Source organism: Amblyraja radiata, chromosome 5 (genome assembly GCF_010909765.2).
Source record: "Amblyraja radiata isolate CabotCenter1 chromosome 5, sAmbRad1.1.pri, whole genome shotgun sequence".
NCBI classification, from domain to species: Eukaryota; Metazoa; Chordata; class Chondrichthyes; order Rajiformes; family Rajidae; genus Amblyraja; species Amblyraja radiata.
Genome location: NC_045960.1, coordinates 9,640,379 through 9,662,883, shown reverse-complemented (window position 1 = coordinate 9,662,883; position 22,505 = coordinate 9,640,379). Strand labels below are relative to the sequence as shown.

Here is a 22,505-nt window from a genome sequence, read left to right as displayed (position 1 = left end):
ATTTCTCTCGAGATCACAAGAGGGCGGCACGGTGGCGCAGCGGTAGAGTTGCTGCCTCACAGCGCCAGAGACTCAGGTTCAATCCTGACCACGGGTGCTGTCTGTACGGAGTTTGCACGTTCTCCCCATGACCTGCGTGGGTTTTCTCCAAGATCTTTGGTTGCCTCCCACACTCCAAAGATGTACATGTTGGTGGGTTAATTGGCTTGGTGTAAGTGTAAAATTGTCCCTACTGTAGGATAGTGTGAATGTGCAGGGGGTCGCTGGTCAGTGCAGACTCGATGGGCTGAAGGGCCCGTTACTGCCCTGTATCTCTTATCGAAAATCACACCTTCCCCAGCGAACAAAGGGCCTTCGAGGCACTGCCTTGCCTGAGGTCATTTGTGGCCGGCTCTGACTGGTCCTGGTCTTTACTGGCCTCCAGCTCTTCACCCCCCACCCACCTCCCCACCACTACTTTCAGTCTGAAGAAGGATCCCGACCTGTAATGTCACCCATCCTTTTTCTCCAGAGATGCTGCCTGCAGTGTTGAATTCCCCCAGCACTTTGCACTAGAAACATAGAAAATGGGTGCAGGAGGAGGCCATTCGGCCCTTCGTGCCAGCACCGCCATTCATTGTGATCATGGCTGATTCACAATCAGTAACCCGTGCCTGCCTTCTCCCCATAATCCCTCGATTCCGCTAGTCCCCTAGAGCTCTATCTAACTCTCTTTTAAATTCATCCAGAGATTTGGCCTCCACTGCCCTCTGTGGCAGAGAATTCCACAAATTCACAACTCTCTGGATGAAAAGGTTTTTTCTCATCTCAGTTTTAATTGGCCCCTGGTTCTGGACTTCCTCCAACATTGGGGATGTTTTTCCTGCATCTAGCTTGTCCAGTCCTTTTATAATTTTCTATGTTTCTATAAGATAACCTCTCATCCTTCTAAATTCCAGTGAATACAAGCCCAGTCTTTCAAATCTTTCCTCGTATGACAGTCCTGCCATCCCAGGGATTAACCTGGTGAGCCTACGCTGCACTCCCTCAATAGCAAGAATGTCCTTCCTCAAATTAAGAGATCAAAACTGCACACAATACTCCAAGTGTGGTCTCACCAGGGCCCTGTACATCTGCAGAAGGATCCCTTTACTCCTATACCCTCAATGGTTCTTATATTATTACCTGTACCAATATACAGACTTTAGAGATAGGGCCTAGATATCCGGATCCCTTTGGCCCACCATGCCGACCTGCGATAACACGTACACTATAACTATCCTACACACACGAAGGACAATTTACGATTTTCAAGTCTGCCCTGACCAGCCTGACTTGCGCTACCCTACACACACAATAGGTGCAGGAGTAGGCCATTCGGCCCTACGAGTCAGCACCGCCATTCAATGTGATCATGGCTGATCATCCCCAATCAGTTCCTGCCTTCTCCCCATATCCCCTGACTCCACTATTTTTTAAGAGCCCCATCTAGCTCCCTCATCCAAAGTATCCAGAGAGCCTGCCTCCACCACCCTCTGAGGCAGTGAATTCCACAGACTCACCGCTCACCACGAGGGACAATTGACGATTTGCAGGAGCCAATTAGCCTACAAAGCCGCATGTCTCTGGAGTGTGGGAGGAAACTGGAGCACCCGGAGAAAACCCACGCAGGCCACAGGGGGAACGTGCTAACTCGGTGCAGACAGCACCCGTGGTCTGGATGGAACCTTGGGCCTCTGGCGCTGTGAGGCAGCAACTCCACCGCTGCGCATCCGTGCCGCCCTGATGTGATTCTTATTTTTTTTGCATACAAGATTATTACCGCAGATAAATACAATCCCCGGTTAGGTACAGAATGCATAGAAAGAGCCCACAGTGTCTGTGTGCCAGAGTCGCCAGGGTTTGTCGCCCCGCGATATTGGAATCAGCCGCCGGCGTGGTTTACCTACCGATTGTGGTGATGACGGTGGCGGCAAAGATGACGGCGTTGGGCCAATTCCAGTTGTTGAAGGTCTTGTTCCCAGTGATGGTGACACCATGCCCGGCAGCCTCTTCCACAGTCTGCAAGCACAGCGGGGACGAAAGATTGAATATTTGCCCTCATATGCGGAGAGCCTCACAGATGGGGCGAAACACAGTGGCTCAGCGGTAGAGTTGCTGCCTCACCGCGCCAGAAACACGGGTTCGATCCCGACTACAGGCACTGTCTGCACGGAGTTTGTACGTTCACCCCGTGACCTGCGTGGGTTTTATCCGAGATCTTCGGTTTCCTCCCACACTCCAAAGGTGTGCAGGTTTGTAGGTTATTTGGCTTGGTGTAAATGTAAAAATTGTCCCTAGTGTGTGTAGGATAGTGTTAATGTGCGGGAATCGCTGGTCGCTGCGGACTCGATGCCCAGAGTCGCAGAGGCAGTGGGCAGGTAAATTGCTGAGTGTATCTAAATAATGAACACACCGTCTCGAAACAACACGCCACCTGCAATCATTTGGCAACCAGGGACTCGGATTCTATCCTGACTACGGGTGCTGCCTGTATGGAGTTTGTACATTCTCCCCGTGACCTGCGTGAGTTTTATCCGGGTGTTCCGGTTTCCTCCCACACTCCAAAGACGTACAGGTTTGGAGGTCAATTGCCCCCCCCCCCCCCCCCCACCAGTAAATTATACATTGTCCCTAGTGTGTGTGGGATAGTGTTAATGTATGGGGATCGCTGGTCGGCACGGACTCGATGGGCTGAAGGGCCTGTTTCCATAATGCGGGCGGTACACTGGTGCAGCGGTCGAGTTGCTGCCTTACCGTGCCAGAGACCCTCGTTAAATCAAACTCATACACACAAACACCCACACTGGGGAGGGGCAGGTGCGAGAGAGGGAGAGGACCGAGAGGGGAGAGAGAAAGTGGATACAGAGGAGAGATAACACAAAAGAGAGAATACGGAGAGGGAGGGAATGCAGAGGGGAGGGAGAGAAAGACGGGAGGGAGAGATTGGAGGGAGAGAGAAATACACACACGGAGTAGAGAGAGAAGGGGAGAGACACGGGGGCAGACAGAGAGAGAGAGAGAGAGAGAGAGAGAGATGGGGAGAGAGAGAGACGGGGAGGGAGAGAGAGGGTGATAGTGGACAGATGGAGACGGGGGAGAGGGAGACGGAGACGGAGATGAGGGAGAGAGAGGAGAGGGGAGAGAGAAGGGGAGAGGGGAGATAAAAAGAGAGAGAGCGAGAGAGAGGATACAGAGGGGCGAGAGAGGGAATTCCAAGAGAGACACACACAGCAGAGAAAGATGGGGGAGACAGAGAGAGGCAGGGAAGAGAAAGAGAGAGGCAGGGAAGAGAGAGAGAGAGTGACACATGGGAGAGAGGGAGACAAGGATGGCTTGCATTTTATACTGATAACTAAGAGTTAACGCCCCAACCATGGGACTGGTGATTGTGAGTGTTTCAAAGAGCAGGACGACACAGAGTTGTGGATGCCTTTAGCGAGAGACTTAATTACAGAGAGCGTGAAGAGCAGGGCTCAGTAAACAGGGAGCTGGCACGGCCAGCAGCCGTAATGTTCCCTGACCAACATGAACCAACTGAAACTCGAGTAAGGGACTGGGTCTTGGAGTTAAAGCAGTGTCCAAGTTTGTCTTTGATACTGCCTGAACTCATTACATCATAAGACAGGAGCAGAATTAGGCCATTCGGCCCATCAAGTCTGCATCTTTCTATTTTTCCCTCCGATCTATTTGCTGTGTATATCTAATGTCAAATCCATACCGTCCATTCCATTTGCCAGTCTCTCTCTCTCTTTCTATCTCTCTCTCTTTCACTCTCTCTCTCTCTTTCTCTCTCTCTCTCTGAGAGGAAGGATGTGCTGGCTCTGGAGAGGGTCCAAAGGAGGTTTACGAGAATGATTCCAGGGATGAGCGGGTTAACATATGATGAGCGTTTGATGGCACAGGGCCTGTACTCGCTGGAGTTTAGAAGGATGGGGGGGGGGGGACCTCATTGAAACGTACCGAATAGTGAAAGGCTTGGATAGAGTGGACGTGGAGAGGATGTTTCCACTAGTGGGAGAGTCTAGGACCAAAGAGTGCAGCCTCAGTATAAAAGGACAAACCTTTAGAAAGGAGATGAGAAATGTCTTTAGACAGAGGGTGGTGAATCTGTGGAATTTATTGCCACAGAAGGGTGTGGAGGCCAAGTCAACGGATATTTTTAAGGCAGTGATGGACAGATTCTTGATTAGCACGGGTGTAAGGGGCTATGGAGAGAAGGCAGGAGAATGGGGTTGAGAGGGAGAGATAGATCAGCTGTGATTGAATGGCGGAGTAGACTTGATGGGCCGAATGGTCTAAATCTGCTCCTCGAATTACCCAGAGGCTAAGAGATTTGCCAATGTAGCCGAGGTGCAGTACATTCGACGGTCGCTTCAGGCTAAAGAACTTGGTGAAGAACTATTTACTTTGGTGTGTTGAAAAATTGCAATGATTTCACCACGAGAGTCTATGTAGGTTAACACCAACGGCAGCTGCAGGCTCGTTTCCTCATTCGGTGCAAGAATACTTTAGGTTTTGTTTTCTCCAACAGAAATGAGTGCTTTGGGTTAACTTTCACAAACAACAACTCTCCAGAGAAGTGCGAATAAATGCTCAGCGTCCCTTCCCAATACAGTCAAATAAGCGGCAACAAACAACGACACCGACCAAATTAGAATTAAAGACAATAACAAAAAGGTCTTTTGGCCAGGAGGTGCTGGAGAGGCTTGGATAGGGCGGATGTGGAGAGGATGTTTCCACTAGTGGGAGAGTCTAGGACCAGAGGGCACAGCCTCAGAATTAAAGGACGCTCCTTTAGAATGGAGATGAGGAGAAAGTTCTTTAGTCAGAGGGTAGCAAATCGGTGGCATTCTTTGCCACAGAAGGCTGTGGAGGCCAAGTCAGGGGTTATGGGGAGAAGGCAATAGAATGGGGTTAGGAGGGAGAGGTAGACCAGCCATGAATGAATGGCAGAGACTTGATGGGCAGAATGACCTCATTCTACTATTCCTTACGACTTAAATCCACTTCTATCCAATGTGCTGGTAGAATCATACAGCAAGGAAACAGGCCCTTCTGCCCCACTCATCCATGCTGACCAAGATGTTCCATCTGAGCTAGTCCCACTTGAGGAGAGGGGGAGAACTAGAGTGGGCGGAGGGGGGGGGGGGGGAGAAGAGAGAGAGAGAGAGCGAGAGAGCGAGAGAGAGAGAGAGAGAGAGAGAGAGAGAGAGAGAGAGAGAGAGAGAGAGAGAGAGAGAGAGAGAGGGGGTGGGAGAGAGAGATTAAAAGAGAGAGGGGGAGAGAGAAGGAAAAAGAGGGGGTAGAGAAAGAAAGAGAGAGGGGAAGCAGGGAGAGAACGAGAAGGAGAACAAAGAGAGAGAGAAAAAGAGCGAGGGGGAGGGAGAGAAAAAGAGAGGGGAGTAATAAGAGAGAAAGAGAGAGGGGAAAGGAGGAAAGGGGGGGAGAGAGAGAGAGAGAGGGAAGATGGGTGAGAGAGAGAGAGAGGAGAGAGAGGGGTGGAGAGAGAGAAGGAGGGTAGAGGGACAGAGGGAGAAATAAGGTGGAGAGTGAGAGAGGAGAGGGGGAGAGAGTGAGCAGACAGAAGAGAGGGAGAAAAGAGAGTAAGAGAGGGAGGGAGAAAGAGTGAGGAGAGCAAGAGAAAACCATGCTCACATAATCACCTCAACAATTCTACTTCTTTGATCAGTAATTAATAATAATGAATAGTAAGCCATTGGTCACAAGCTTCTAACTGCACAGTCTGGAAGCAACAGTCAAGTGCTGGTGTCAACTCACTTCTGCACACAGGGGTATTGGTGGGAAAGTGTGAGGGCAGATCCCATGGCAGTCAGCCAAGGCGCTAACTGCACCTTACTAAATGCATGCTCCCAATTTGTGGTGCAGAGTGAATGAGACATTTCAGAGGCTAATTTTATTTGCGAGGATATCCAGACCTAGCTAACCGAACTCCGCCTGCAGCCGGCAGGCCGGCTGGTAGTTTGCAATCTGTTTCCTCAACTCCACGCAAACCACAATCTCCAAGCACTAGTCCCCAACTCAACAAGAAACAGCTACAACACAAAGTGCTGGAGGGACTCGGCGGGCCAGGCAGCACCTGCGGAGGGAATGGACAGGCAACGTTTCAGGTTGAGACCCTTCTTCCGACTATGAAGATTTCTTCAGTCTGAAGAAGGGTCCTGACCCAAACGTCCCCTGTCCATTCCCTCCGCAGATGCTGCCTGACCCGCTGAGTTCCTCCAGCACTTTTGCTCAAGACTCCAGCATCTACGGATCCTCGTGTCAATACGAAATGGAGCTCAGAAGTTTAATAGAGGGAGAAAGAGAAACAGGGTGAAGTTGCGCTGTTTCAGAAATTATGATACAATTCGGGAAGAGGTAGAAATGGGATAATCTGTTTACAAGTAACCAGAGCCCCATCTTTTACTCCAGGATTTGGTGATGCTGCCTTGAGACTAGACTAGTGGCGCAATTTGTTATAGTGTATGTGTGCGTGCGAGCGCGAGTGTGACCACACGCATGTGACTGTGTGCACGCGCGCGAGTGAGCATGTGCATGTAAGTGTGAGTCTGCACATGCGAGTGTGCGCGTGCGTGCAAGGTTGTGTGTGAGCAAATGTGGGCGTGAGCACTTACGAGTGTAAGTGAGTGTGTGTGAGGGGTGAGTGTGTGTGAGGGCGAGTGTGTGTCACTGTGCATGCGAGCATGTGTTTGTGTGTGAACGAGCGTGTGTCAGTAAGTGAGTGCGTGTGCGATGGAGGGGGGGGAGAAACACATACATATCCATGGCCTTGGTTTTACCCTGACTTTAAATTATTGAGGGAAAGAAAATGTTGCTGTATACACCCACAAAAGTAGCTGAATTCCTTCACTCTGCCCTCCACACTCACACACCCTTCATTCAGGGTGTGCCTGGACATAAAGATAACAGGCTCAGAAAGCAAATTATGGGACTGGCTAAGGATAATGCCGCTAAAGACTAAGATTATAAAGGGTGAACAATTACATTTCATTTGGTTTTCCCAGAATTTTCAAACCCATCTCAAATTAAACTCATAGAAACATAGACAATAGGTGCAGGAGTAAGCCATTCTGCCCTTCGATCCAGCACCACCATTCAATATGATCATGGCTGATCATCTAAAACCAGTACCCCGTTCCGGCTTTCTCCCCATATCCCTCGATTCCTTTAGCCCTAAGAGCTAGATTTAGCAAGAATCAAATCTCCCTCTCCCCTGATTCAGTCTGAAGAAGGGTCCTAACCCAATAGATCACCTATCCATGTACTCCAGAGATGCTGCCTGACCCATTGAGTTACTCCAACATTTTGTGTCTGTTTTAGCAAACTAGCATCTGCAGTTCCTTGCGTCTCCTCAGACCAATACAGTATTTTATTGCTTAATTTCAGATATTTCATCCTCGATATTCTACCGGAAAATGGACTCCCAAAAATCAGCCACAGTTTGCTTCAAGTAAATTGAATCTAAACATGTGACACACTGCTCCCCCACTCCAACACCCGCCCTGAAACCAGTGGTAACTTCTCACAGAAGCAGGAGACATTAGACCTTAAGCTTAGATTAGTTTCACTTTTTTATTTTAGTTTTAGTTTCAATTTAGTTTTAGTTTAGCCGTAGTTTAGTCTCAGTTTTGTTTAGTCATGCAGTGTGGAAGCAGGCCCTTCGGCCCACTGAGTCCATGCTGCCCATCGATCAGCCCACTTGCACTAGGTCAATATTATCCCACTTTCTCATCCACTCCCGACATATCACACACACGCACACACACACGCACACAAGTTGGGCTGAGGGACCTGTTTCCACGCTATGACTATGAATCAGAAACAGAAACTGCTCAAAATTCTATGTTGCCAGCAGATCCACTAATCCAGGGGTGGGGAACCTGCGGCCTTAAGGCTGCGTGCGGCCTTCTAGGCCATAAAGTGCGGCCTTTTGAATTAATCCAAATTTTGTAGAACAAATCCTTTTATTTTTATTAATATGTTTTTATTCGTCTTCTATTATTTTTATTTTAATCTTTAAATGAACGTATTTAAAATATCAAAGAGTAAAAGAAGATTCAACTAAATAATCCTATATCTAATTGAAGTTTCTTGGATGCGGCCTCATTAGATTACAGCTAACAATGCGGCCTTTCAACATGAAAAGGTTCCCCACCCCTGCACTAATCTATATTTTATTTATCCAAGAGTTCTGTTCAAAGGTCTGTGTTATCTTTATGTTTATGGAGATTATGTTTGCCTATGTTGTTTGTTTTCACGTACGACTGGTATTTATTTTTGCTGCCGTCAAATTTGGCCAATATTTTAAATAATTCAGAACGAATCCACCCCACAGCCATTCATCGCACAGTAAGGAGTCCAACGGAAGAAGTACTTCTCCTGAAGCGAGTCATAAAATGCGGGCGGTGGGGGCTTTCATCGCCACAACCCGTGGTGTTTACAATCACTCATTGTTCAAAACAAGAGCAATGGGAGAAATAGAACATAGATGATAGAACAGCACAGCGCAAGAACAGGCCCTGCGGCCCACAACTGAGGTCAGAAGGTCGTAAGTGGTAGGAGCAGAATTAGGCCATTCAGCCCATCAAATCTACTCCGCCATTCAATCATGGCTGATCTATCTGTCCCTCCTGACCCCATTCTCCTGCCTCCTCCCCACAACCCCGACACCCGAACCAATCAAGAACCTATCTATCTCTGCCGTAAAAATATCCACTGACTTTGCCACCACAGCCCTCTGTGGCAAGGAATTGCACTGATTCGCCACCCTCAGACTAAAGAAATTCCTCCTCATCTCCTTCCTAAAGGATCATCCTTTAATTCTGAGGCTGTGCCCTCTAGTCCTAGACTCTCCCACTAGTGGAAACATCCTCTCCACATCCACTCTATCCAGGCCTTTCACTATTCTGTACGTTTCAATAAGGTCACCTCCTTATTCTTCTAAACTCCAGCGAGTACAGGCCCAGTGCCGTCAAACTCTCATCATACGTTAACCCACGTAATCCTGGGATCATTCTTACTCCTGAGAGTAAACCTCCTCTGGACCCTCTCCAGAGCCAGTACATCCTTCCTCACATATAGTGCCCAAAATTGCTCACAATATTCCAAATAAGGCCAGACTAGCGCCTTATAGAGCCTCAGCTCGATAATTATCTGTGTGGAACACGATGCCAAGGCTAACTCTTATCTGCCTGCACATAATTTAACTAGCCTTCAGAGGAGGTAGTTGAGTCAGGGACTATAAACAAAGTTTAACAATCAATTAGGAAGACACAAATGCTGGAGAAACTCAGCGGGTGTGGCAGCATCTATGGAGCAAAGGAACTAGGTAATATTTTGGGCCGAAACACTTCTTCTGACTGTTAGACAGGTACATGAATGAGACGGGTTTAGAGGGATGTGGGCCAAACATAGGCAGGTGGGACTAGTGGAGATGGTACATGTTGGTCGGTGTGGGCATGTGGGGCGGAAGGGGGTGTCTCCATGCTGTATCACTGTATGACTGTATAATCCCTTCATACCCACATGCCTGCCCAAAATGTAACTTAAACGCCACTATCGTATCTGCCTATACCACTAACCCAGGTAGCAAGTTCCAGTCACCCACCGCCCTCAGGGAAAAAAACTTTCCCCGCACATCTACACTAAACTTTGCTCGTCTTGCCTTGAAGCTGTGCCCGCCAGTATTTGAATGTTACCATTCCAGGACAAAAGGTTCAGACTGTCTACCCTGTCTAAGCCTCTCATGAATCTGCCTCCACCACCACCACCTACCCCAAGCAGCACCTCCAGACGCACTCACCACCCTCTGTGTAAAATAAACCTTTTCCCCGCAAATCTCCTCTACACTTTTCCCCCTCTCACCTTTAACCTATGCCCACCAGTTTGGATGGCACTATGGTTCAACAGAAAATGTCACGATTTTTTTAGGCCATCGCTGTCATTTCCAGAGGACATTCAAAGCCCTGTCCCACGAGTTTATTCAAGAGTTCACCCAAGTTTGCCTTGATTCGAACTCGGAGATTTACGGTAATGGCCGCTTGCAGGTACTCGGGGCTCTCGTGGACATTTTTCTATGGAAGAAAAATCTTCCCAAGCTTACTGCGTTCCCCGAGTACCTGCCGTTAGCGTTACGAGCTGTTAAGAGACGTCCCGAGCTCCGACGTACCCGCTACGTTCATTCTCCAGGCTTACCACGAGTTTAGATTTTTTTTTTTATTTGGGAGAGCTCTTGAATGAACTCGTACAGTGGGACAGGGCTGTTACCATCAGAAATATTATCAACGGGGTCGAAATGCCTCTGAAATTTTCAACGTAACCAGTATTGGCAGCCAAGAAAACAAAAATGTCTACCGTTGAACTGGAGACTTGTAGAAGACAAACGCACCTTTAAGAGAAGGCTGGCTCTGTGCCAAGGACCATGTTAACATTTATTCCATACCACTGCAGTTGAAGAAACTGGTTTAAATAAGCAATGATCACATCAGCCATGAAGACAGAGAGACTACAGAGCATTGACAACACTTAAGAAAGACTAATTTCGGTCAAGCCAAGATACAATGCAGTTCCATTATAGGCCTGTCCTACTTGGTGATTTTATTTAGGCAACGGCCGGCGACTGTCGTAGTCGTAGCAGGTCGTCGAAAAACCGGTGACAACCTACGTCATCCTGGCGACAAACTACGACAGCACCTACGTCAGGACAAGTCAAGCTACGCTCATTGGCGTCAAACCCACTGGCGCCGAAAATCTTTCAACAATGAAAATTTAGCGGCGACCAGAAAGACGCTACGACTTTTTGCGCAACTGAGGAGACTACGCCCGGCGACCACCGGCGAACATGTGGTGACAAACTAGTCGCCTGCAGTTGCCTACAAAATCGCCTAAGTGGGACAGGCCCATTATACTCTTTAAGGTGCCAGTAAACATGAATCAAGACTTCTACTTCCCACTGAGGTGCTGGCTTAGTTATTCCACCCGATTCCACGCCTTCATAACAAGAGGAGTTGAGTATAGGAGCAAAGAGGTCCTTCTGCAGTTGTACAGGGCCCTGGTGAGACCACACCTGTAGTATTGTGTGCAGTTTCGGTCTCCAAATTTGAGGAGGGACATTCTTGCTATTGAGGGAGTGCAGCAAGGTTAATTCCCAGGATGTCATATGCTGAGGGAATGGAGCGGCCGGGCTTGTACACTCTGGAATTTAGAAGGATGAGAGGGAATCTTATTGAAACATATAAGACTATTAAGGGTTTGGACACGCTAGAGGCAGGAAACATGTTCCCGATGTTGGGGGAGTCCAGAACCAGGGGCCACAGTTTAAGAATAAGGGATAAGCCATTTAGAACAGAGATGAAGAAACATTTTTTCACACAGAGAGTTGTGAGTCTGTGGAATTCTCTGCCTCAGAGGGCAGTGGAGGCCGGTTCTCTGGATACTTTCAAGAGAGAGCTAGATAGGGCTCTTAAATATAGCGGTCAGGGTATATGGGGAGAAGGCAGGAACGGGGTACTGATTGTGGATGATCAGCCAATGATCACATTGAATGGCGGTGCTGGCTTGAAGGGCCGAATGGCCTACTCCTGCACCTATTGTCTATTGTCCCTCATAATGCTTCGTAAGGCAGAAGCTCATACAGCACGGCAACAAGGCCCTCGCTCTACCAGGACCACACAACCATCAACCATAGATTGAGTAACTGAGTGGAGATAATCACAAAATGCCGGAATAACTCATGCAGCATTTCGTGTCGAGACCCTTCTCCCCAATCAGTCTCGATCCGAAACCTCACCCATTCCTTCTTTCCGGAGATGCTGCCTGTCCTGCTGAGTTACTCCAGCTTTTTGTGTCTATCTTCGGTGCAAACCACCATCCGCACTTCCTTGCTCCACACAACCAACAAGCGGGTGCCGTAGCGGAGCAGCGGGTAGACCTGGGTTCGATCCCGAGCTCGGGTGCTGTGTGTGTGTGCGTGCGCGCGTGCGTGTGTGTGTGGAATTTTCCACATTCTGCCTGTCACCACGTGGGTTTCCTCCAGGTGCCCAGTTTCCTCCCACATCCCAGAGTCATGTGGGGATATTGGTGAATCGCCCTCTGTAAATTGCCCCTAATGTGTAGTGTTTGGAAAGTTGGATAACATAACTTTTTATGTCTATCTTCGATGGAAATTAGTATCTGCAGTTCCTTCCTACACCAATTGCTTGGTGTTCAATGTTGACTGGCTCCACCAAGAGTATTTGTTTACACATGTCCCCACTATCATTGTTCAGGATAAGCACTGCTTAGCGAGTCAACACTGATAAAATCAACAGGGAAGGCGATTATTCGATTATTCATCAGCCACATGGAAGGTACTTTCCATTTCTGAAGCACAGAGTAAAGAAAACTCCTCAAGGGTTTGACACAGGCAAAATCTTTAGTTTACAGCGTGGAAACAGGCCATTCGGCCTACCGAGTCCGCACCGACCAGCGATCCCCGCACATTAACACGATCCCACACTAGGGACAATTGTTAGATTTATACCAAGCCAATTAACCTACAAACCTGTACGTCTTTGGAGTGTGGGAGGAAACCGAAGTACTCTGAGAAAACCCACGCAGGTCACGGGGAGAAGGTACAAACTCCAATGCAGACGGCACCCGTAGTCGGGATCGAACCTGGGCTTCAGGCGCTGCACCACCGTGTCGCCCACAAGATGCTAACAGAATGACATCTACTCCAAGATTGCTCAGGGGAAGAGGGGTTTAATGAGTGCCCTGAGGAGGTGAGAAGGTTCATAGCTTGGGATCCTGGCAACTGAACTAACAACTACATTTGGATGAGCAGGACTCTCAGGGGACAATACTGGACTGGAGAGGATTAGTTTAGTTGAGTTTATTGTCACGTGTACCAAGGAACAGTGAAAAGCTTTTGCTGCGTGCTATCCAGTCAGCGGAAAGACAATACATGATTATAATCGAGTCATCCACAGTGTACAGACACAGGGTAAAGGGAATAACGTTAAGTACAAGATAACATTCAGTAAAGTCTGTTTAAAGATTGTCTAGAGGGACTCTAATGAGGCAAATAATAGCTCAGGGCTGTGTTCTAGTTGTTGGTAGGATAGTTCAGTTGCGTAGGAAGGAACTGCACATGCTGGTTTAAACCGAAGATAGACACAAAATGCTGGAGTTACTCATAATCATACTATATTAGCCAAGGATTTTTTGCAACGTACGAGGAATTGCAAATTCCAAAGTTACTCAGTGGTAACTATGGGGATGGTTTAGTTGCCTGATAACAGCTGGGAAGAAACTGTCCCTGGATCTGGAGATGTGTGATAACAGTGACAAGGAAGGACATGAACTCTGGAAGAATTTGAATGCAAGGATGAGAACTTTAAAAGCAAGAGGTTGACAATGTAATTCAGCAAACATGAGCTTTAAAGGTTGTTTGGCTGAAGTTAGAGCGTGGTATGCAAGCAGCTAACTAGAGATGGCCGTCTTTGGGCCGTTTCCCTCCAGGGATGCTGCCTGATCCACTGAGGTTCTCCACCACTTTGTGTTTGGTTATGCCATGATTAATTCTCACCATGTATACAAAGCTGCCGCCTCCAAGTTAAAATGTGTAGGAAGGAACTGCAGGTGCTGGTTTGCTCCGAAGATCGACACAAAATACTGGAGTAATGGGCCTGTCCCACTTAGGCGATTTTTTAGGCAATTGCAGGCGACTATTTGTCGCCACATGTTCGCCGGGAGTCTCCTCAGTCGCGCAAAAAGTCATAGCGCCTTTCTGGTTGCCGCTAAATTTTCAACAGGATGAAAAATCTTCGGCAACAGTGGGTTTGATGCCAATGAGCTTGGATTGACTTCCCCTGACGTAGGTGCTGTCATAGGTTGTCGCCAAGATGACATAGGTTGTCGCCGGTTTTTCGGCGACCTGCTACGACTGTGAAAGTTGCCCCAAAAAAATCGCCAGGTGGGACAGGCCCATAACATGGGACGACAGATGGCACAATGGGCTAAGTGTTCGGCTGGCAACCGGAAGGTGGCCGGTTCGAATCCCGCTTGGAGTGCATACTGTCGTTGTGTCCTTGGGCAAGACACTTCACCCACCTTTGCCTGTGTGTGAATGTGTGTGAGTGATTGGTGGTGGTCGGAGGGGCCGTAGGCGCAGATTGGCAGCCACGCTTCCGTCAGTCTGCCCCAGGGCAGCTGTGGCTACAGAAGTAGCTTACCACCACCGAGTGTGACTGAGGAGTGAATGAATAATGCGATGTAAAGCGCCTTGAGTATTAGAAAGGCACTATATAAATCCCATCCATTATAACTCAGCGCATCAGGCAGCATCTCTGGGGAGAAGGAATGGGTGACGTTTCGTGTCTAGACCCTTCTTCAGACCGAGGTTAAAAGACTTGTCCAAGTTAAAAGGCTTGCATGAACATCACTACTCATTTAACCGCGACATAAAACTAGATGACTACGACCTAAATAAACCGTCAGAACAAAAAAATCCATTGCGTCTGTTCTGAGTCCTAAGTTGGGTAGCAGCAAATTAATCGCGCTTCATTTAACCCACAAAGTTCCGCACAATCTCCTTCACTGAGGTAACTGAGCAGAGTATGAACATCAAAGTATTCTCTGCAACAAAGCATTCAACAATCCAACAACTATTTACAAGTGCAGACTCGGCGATTGTTTCACTGAACACCTCGCGTTCAGTCCGCCTAAACCGACCTGATCTCCCGGTTGCTAAACACTAACTCCCCCTCCCATTCCCACACTGACCTGGGCCTCCTCCACTGTCAGAGTGAGGCCCAGCGCAAATTGGAGGAACAGCACCTCATATTTCGCTTGGGTACCTTACACCCCAGCGGTGTGAACATTGACTTCTCTAACTTCAAGTAATCCTTGCATTCCGTTCTCTCCAGTCCTCCCCCCTTCAAAGTTGTCCAACTAATCTGACTGTCTTTGATTACATTTTATCTCTGCTTGCTTTGTTGTTACCTTCTCCCAGCTAACAATGATCAATTCTACATATTCCTTGTTCTCCATCCCCTTTGTCTCGTTTTCACACCTTGCACTTCCTTATCTCTGTGTCTCCCTCTCCACTGATTCAGTCTGAAGAAGGGTCTCGATCCAAAACGCCGCCCCTTCCTTCCCTCCAGAGATGCTGCCTGGCCCGCTGAGTTACTCCAGCATTTTGTGTCTATCTTCAGTTTAAACCAACATCTGCAGTTCCTCCCTACAACTATTTCTCAGAATTGAACTTTAGTTTTCGGCTTGATAAGACTGGGTTGCTTGCATCACACGGTATCATGTTGATAATCATAGCAGTGAAAAATGCTGATTAAAAAAATGTCTTGCAATGCAAAACAGAACTGCTTAAGTCATCTTATCATAAAATGATAAGACTGCAGGTTTATGACCAAGTTGGCTTTAGGAATAAAAAAAGTGCTGTAGATAATCGTTGACCACAACATCAAGGGGCAGAATTGACAAGCAGTTTCATAAGGTCATAAGTGATAGTAGCAGAATTAGGACATTTGGCCCATCAAGGCTACTCCGCCATTCAATCATGGCTGATCTATCTCTCCCTCCGAGCCTCATTCTCCTGCCTTCCCCCATAACCCCTGACACCCGTGCTAATCAAGAATCTATCTATCCCTGCCTTAAAAATATCACTGTAAAGACTGATGCAAAAAAAAATTATTCAATTCCTCTGCCATTTCTTTATTCCCCGTTATCACTTCTCCTGCATCATTTTCCAGCGGTCCAACGTCCACTCTTGCTATCCTCTTTTACATTATTAGCTAGCTTGCTAAACCGACCTTATTGAAATGTACAAGATTGTGAGATCCTTAGTCATAGGGTCATAGAGTGATACAGCGTGGAAACAGTCCCTGAAGTCCAACTTGTCCACACTGGCCAACAATGTCCCAGCTACATTAGTCCTACCCGCCTGCGTTTGGCCTATATCTCTCCAAACCTGTCCTATCCATGTACCTGTCTTACTCTTTCTAAAAACAATTGTATTAACCATGACATGTGACAATAAATGTCCTTTGTCCTTTGACATGGGAAGAGCTATGGTACCTCTGAAGGATGGAGTCTAGAACTATGTGACTTATTTCCATGAGAAGGTCCATTTGGAATTTTCCATCAACAAGGCTATAGTGGAGTAGAGGCCAGAGTCAACATATCTTGGTTTCAATAGCACAAAGGCAGCCAATATCAATAAGACCCACACCATCTTGGCCACACTCACATTACAGATGGGACTAGTGTAACTGGGACATTGTTGGCCGGTGTGGGCAAGTTGGGCCGAAGGGCCTGTTTCCACACTGTATCACTCTACGATTCTAAGAGTATCAAGGTTATTCATTTGTTGTAGTTTTGATTATTATAACTTATCTGTGTGTATTGTGTTTATGGGCCGGTGTCACCGCAGCTGGTAGAGACGCTGCCTCACAACGCCGGTTCGATCCTGACCTCGGGTACTGTCCGCGTGGTGTTTGCACGCTCTCCCCGTGATCCCGCCGATTTCCTCCCACATCCCAAAGAAGTGGGGGTTTGGAGGTTAATTGGGGGGGGGGGGGAAATGTCCCCAGTGTGAGGGGAGGAGAACCAGTATGAACAGTTGATCGATGGTCGGCGTGGATGCGGTGGGCTGAAGGGCCTGGTACCAAATGTATCGCTAAAGTAAAACTAAATGGGATTGGGCATGAGAGGGGAAGGATCAGCCATGATTCGATTCAATAGTAAAGCAGGCAAAAGGAACTCTATGCTCAACTGCTCCTCCTAATTGTTTTGTTCCAAATAAGTCAGTTATTAATAGATAATCGTGTGTGTGGATTTTTTACAACAGACATATCTACAGCTCATGTTTTGCACAGAAGCCTGAACTATTGTTAACTTCATGAAACCGAACACAATATGTAACAAAAACAGCTGCAAATAAAAAATTGATCAATGTTTGTCTTTGTGCATGGTGATTGATATTAAAAGATAATTAAGAACAGCACAATGGTTGAAATTTTACCATTCGTTTGGGCAACCGAGCAAGGCAGGCTGATGGAATCAGCTCATATTTTTGTTCCCTTTTCGCAAGAACCTACGACGGTTTTCGCAAGGCTCAGCGAAGTACAGAAACCCCACAAACACATTGTTTCATTGGTTTCTGCCGGTCTTGCTCAAAACATTTCTAACTTCCCTTTTACGCGATTAGCCAAAGGGCAGAGGAAACCACAGGTCTTTTGACACGTTGCTGTCACTGTTTTTCTTGCGGTTTTTGAGAGAGTCGGCACGGAAAACAGGCCCTTCGGCCCACCGAGTCCGTGCCGACCAGTGCTCGCCCCGTGCACTGGCACTATCCTACACGCTAGCGAGCATTTCCAGAAACCTGCACGTTTTTGGAATGTGGGAGGAAACCGGAGGAAACCCACGTGGTCACAAGGAGAACGTGTGAACTCCACACAGACAGCACCCGAGGTCAGGATCGAACACGGGACTCTGGCACTGTGAGGGGGCCACTCTACCCCTACGACCGTGCCACTCCGACATGGACTGAATATTAGCCTGCGTTCCATGCTAAATAATATTGTTTTCTCTAACTTCAAGTAACCCTGGCATTCCTTCTCTCTCCACCCTCCCCCACCCAAGTTGCACCAGCTCCTCGTTCTCACACAACAAACAGCTAACAACAGCCTGTTTCCTTTATCATCGTTACTTCAATGCCTATCTTTCATTCATTGGTCCTTATCTCTCTACACCATCATCATCCATGCCTCTCATTTCCCTTATCCCCAATCAGACTGAAGAAGGGTCTCAGCCCGAAACGTCACACATTCCTTCTCTCCAGAGATGCTGCCTGTCCCGCTGAGTTACTCCAGCTTTTAGTGCCTATCTTCAGTTTAAACCAGCAGCTGCAGTTCCGTCCTAGACTAAATAATATTTTTGTTCACAGCTAAAGATCCAGCAGCAAGCCAAGACTATCATCAGCATAATAAATGTTTTCCTGTGTGGACCAAGGGCCTGGCACTTTATATCCAGGAGAATGTAGTTCCCTGCCAACGGGATGAGAAAAATCTTTGGTCAATGAATGGCCCCACTGTGCTGGATGGATTACTGTTCGCATTGCAACAGGATGGTTTGAGAAAGAATCCAAAATAGTCTGAAGAGTCATGCAGCACCTCGACCCAACGCCCATGCCTCATCCACGCTTGTCCCACTTGCCTGCATTTGTCTCATCTCCTCCCAACCCTCAGCTGTGCATGTACCTGTCCAAATGCCTTTGAAATGTTATCATGGTCCCTGCCTCAACTACCTCCGCCGGCCACACACTTCCATACACCCACCACCCTGTGTGAAAAAGGCCCTTCGGCCCAAGTTGCCCATGACCACGTCTACACTAGTCCCACCTGCCCGTGTCCAGCCTGTTTCCTTCTGAAACTTTCCTGTCCAAATGCCTTTTCATAGAAACATAGAAACATAGAAATTAGGTGCAGGAGTAGGCCATTCGGCCCTTCGAGCCTGCACCGCCATTCAATATGATCATGGCTGATCATCCAACTCAGTATCCCGTACCTGCCTTCTCTCCATACCCTCTGATCCCCTTAGCCACAAGGGCCACATCTAACTCCCTCTTAAATATAGCCAATGAACTGGCCTCGACTACACTCTGTGGCAGGGAGTTCCAGAGATTCACCACTCTCTGTGTGAAAAAAGTTCTTCTCATCTCGGTTTTAAAGGATTTCCCCCTTATCCTTAAGCTGTGACCCCTTGTCCTGGACTTCCCCAACATCGGGAGCAATCTTCCTGCATCTAGCCTGTCCAACCCCTTAAGAATTTTGTAAGTTTCTATAAGATCCCCTCTCAATCTCCTAAATTCTAGAGAGTATAAACCAAGTCTATCCAGTCTTTCTTCATAAGACAGTCCTGATATCCCAGGAATCAGTCTGGTGAACCTTCTCTGCACTCCCTCTATGGCAATAATGTCCTTCCTCAGATTTGGAGACCAAAACTGTACGCAATACTCCAGCATTTTCAAATGCTGTTATAGTCCCTGCCTCAACTATCTCCTCTGGCAGCTTGTTCCATACACCCACCACCATCTTGGCAGGTGGTTTCATCGGCCACAAACACTTTATGTTCTCCAACTGTGCTCGGAAAGTTCTGGAAGCTTCCATTCTGTTTGTCAGTGACCTTCCTTCCCCCCTCCTCCCTCCCTTCTCAACAGCATTCTGCACAGGGAATGCAGCCAACATAATCTTAGACTTTTCCCACCCCGGTCATTCCTTCTCTACCCCTCTCCCACCAACTTGTCCATGCCGACACGAGTTCTACTCTCCCGCATTTGCCCCATATCCCGCTAAACCGTTCCTGCCTCTAACGGGGTTGCATCTGAGCTTCGGATGTGTGTGGGATAGTTGAGAATGTAGGTCAGGGTCTGCTAACCCAACAGCAAATCAAAGCTCCACATCAAGCAGCTTAGTCTCAAGGTTTGAAGGACTGAGCCAAACTCCAGTCTAACCTCTTCCACATATTTTGTCGTTGCTTGGAAATCTACCAGAAGCAGGAGGGGTCGGGGGAGAGAATAAAAAAAGTTTCTTTCCCGCAGTTGAAAGCATTCCAGCTAAACTATCCTTGTCCACAGATGCTGCCCGACCTGCCGAGTTTCTCCAGCACGCTGCGTTTAAACCATCTCACATCCGGGTTACCTTAATAAACCGCGGCAGAGGGGGAGGGGAGGGAGGAGGGAGGTCACCAACAGACAGAATGGAAGCTTCCAGAGCTTTCCGAACACAGTTGGAGAACACAAAGTATTTGTGGCAGATTAAACCAAGATCCAATCCATCGCATCGATGGCCTTGACCACCAAACAGCACAAGAAATGGCAACATTTGCAATAAGTGTTGTTTTTAAATCAACGGGTAAAAAGAGAAAAGCCGAAACAGTTAGCCATCAGAGTAAATGTGCTCGGTAACATGAACTAGATTCCCTGAAAATATGAGCAATATTGTCCTGATAGTTTGTGTGAACACTACCAAATACAACACTAATGTACAGCCACGGAGAATGTCGGCAGCGTTTTTGCACAGTTCTTGCTTTGTATGTGGGTTTTTATACCGAATCAAGTTTATTTTGGGAAGAGAATAAAAGAGTCCTTACAAACCTAACACTCTTTAGAAAAAGCTAGGACATGTTACAGGTCAAGTGGAAAAACCCATCTGGTGGATAAGCCGAAATGAGCACACTGGGAATACCCAGCAGGTCGGACAGCCCCTGTGGGGAGAGGTGCGTAGTTTGCCTCACACTCACGAGCGTTCATAGTCACCGAGGCTTTTGACTCAGTTCCTTTGAACAGAGATCAGCCGAGACAAATGAAGATGGTTCCCAACCCGAAACATTGCCTGTCCATTTCCTCTGACTTCCTCCAGCACTTTGTGTTTTGCTCAGGATTCCAGCATCTGCAGTTCCTAGTGTTATCTGAAGCACTGGATGTTTTTTTTTTTACCCCTCCTTTCACCAGGTCCACAAAACCTGGCAAAAGGCAACGCGGAATTGCGCTCCAGAACAGCATCGCCAAACGCCAAGCAAATCTGCACTGTCTTTCCTCCAAGTGTTTCTGCAGAATGGCTATCGTGAGAGGGACAGGCTTGAGCGGTAATCAAATCTTGCTCTTCAATCCATCTTTTCACATTCCTCCCACCGAGGAATGTTCTGGGCAAGAAACTTCATAAAATCAGCGAGGGGGGGGGAGGGGGAAATGGGGTAAGAAATTGTCCCATGATGACAAACACCCATTGGGAGCATATCTCAAAAGGTATAGGCTTCGTGAAATTGCTCCTTGAGGTTTTTAAAGCATCAACGTTATAGTTTTGCAATGAAAGGAAGTGCCAAGTTGTTGTACTACTGCCTCCACACCAACACAAGGCCAAGTCGCTATCGAGTTCCACAAGCTTCATCGCGCCAACATCAGCAGTTTTGTTTTTAATCTTCAAGGTCAAGCAGTTGGAAGTGGAAATATTAGTTGCAAAATATATGGCAGATGGCTCAATTTTCCATGGGAACATAAAGGGAGTTTTATATTGGAAAAACGTGTAGAATATTACTAATTTCTCCCCCTGGAGTGTCTTCAGGGCTTGTCTTTGCCAATTCTATGTTGCTTTCTCCGCAATGTTGGCCGGAGAGCTCAGAAAAAAAAATGGTGGCCGTCCAGAAAAGGCGATCGAACCTGCCTCAACTCCTTCGCAGGTAAGGCACAGGTGCCTTCTCTCCAAGAGGACCCTGGATGTCCTGGTGGCTATAGCAACTGGGTTCAAAGTTCATCACTGTAAGGAGTGCATGCCAGAACCAATATTGGTTGCAGTGGGCTCTCTGCAAAGTGGGCACAGCCAGCAGAGATGCTTTGAAAGATTGTCAAATGTTTTATTAGTATGGGTGTCGGGGGTTATGGGGAGGTCAGGAGAATAGGGATAGGAGGGAGAGATAGATCAGTCATGATTGAATGGCGGAGTAGACTCGATGGGCCGAGTGGCCTAATTCTACTCCTATAACTTATAAACCTGTGAACTTGTGACATGGCGATTAGTATTAATCGTGCAGAGCACAACAATCTATCCCTCTGGAAGTCCGAGCATTTAGATGCCTGGTGCACAAGTCGACAATTCAAATGCCACTGCGTAAATTGACTTGCTTAGATTGACAGTGAGACTCGCATTTAACATTAGCAGAAATTCAAACAAGATATTTGGCTTTAGATTTCTCCGTTCCAGCAAAATTATCACTTAGATGTCTATGCAATGCCTCCAAGAATGACAAACAGCCGCACGTGTGGTTTAGCTTCAGAGATACAGTGTGCAAACAGGCCCTTCGGCCCACTGAGTCCACGCCGACCAGCGATCACCCCATTCACACTAGTTCTATTCTACGCATTAAGGACAATTTGCAGAAGCCAATTAACCTACAAACCTGCACGTCTTTGGGAGCTGGGAGGAAACCGGAGCACCCGGAGGAAACACACGTGGTCACAGGGAGAAGGCATTGTGGTCAGGATCGAACTCGAGTCTCTGGCGCTGTGAGGCAGCAACTCTACCACTGTGCCACCCTCTGAGCTGCTTGTATGAGGAGGAGTGAGTGCCAACCATTTAAATTACTTGACTTTTTAAAAAAAATAGACTGATTGGAGGTAAGAAAGGATAAGAATGGATAGTGTTTAAGACGGAACTGCAGATGCTGGAGAATCGAAGGTACACAAAAAAGCTGGAGAAACTCAGTGGGTGCAGCAGCATCTATGGAGCGAAGGAAATAGGCAACGTTTCGGGCCGAAACCCTTCTTCAGACTGATGGGGGGTGGGGTGGGCGGGGAGAAGAAAGGAAAAAGGAGGAGGAGCCCGAGGGCTGAGGGACAGGTTTGGAGGGATACGGTCCAAACGCAGGCAGGTGGGATTATTGTAGATGGGACATGTGGGTTGGTGTGGGCAAGT

The 22,505-nt window shown here is 47.6% G+C and overlaps 1 protein-coding gene across 1 annotated transcript in view; it reads right to left on the bottom strand.

Annotated features, from left to right (window-relative positions):
* Window positions 1-22,505, bottom strand: part of LOC116972969 (potassium channel subfamily K member 5-like) — a 41,166-nt gene that overhangs the window by 5,224 nt on the left and 13,437 nt on the right. The window contains exon 2 of the mRNA XM_033020573.1: window positions 1,929-2,040. Coding sequence (XP_032876464.1) covers window positions 1,929-2,040 — 112 coding nt within the window. The remainder of the gene's footprint in view (window positions 1-1,928; window positions 2,041-22,505) is intronic.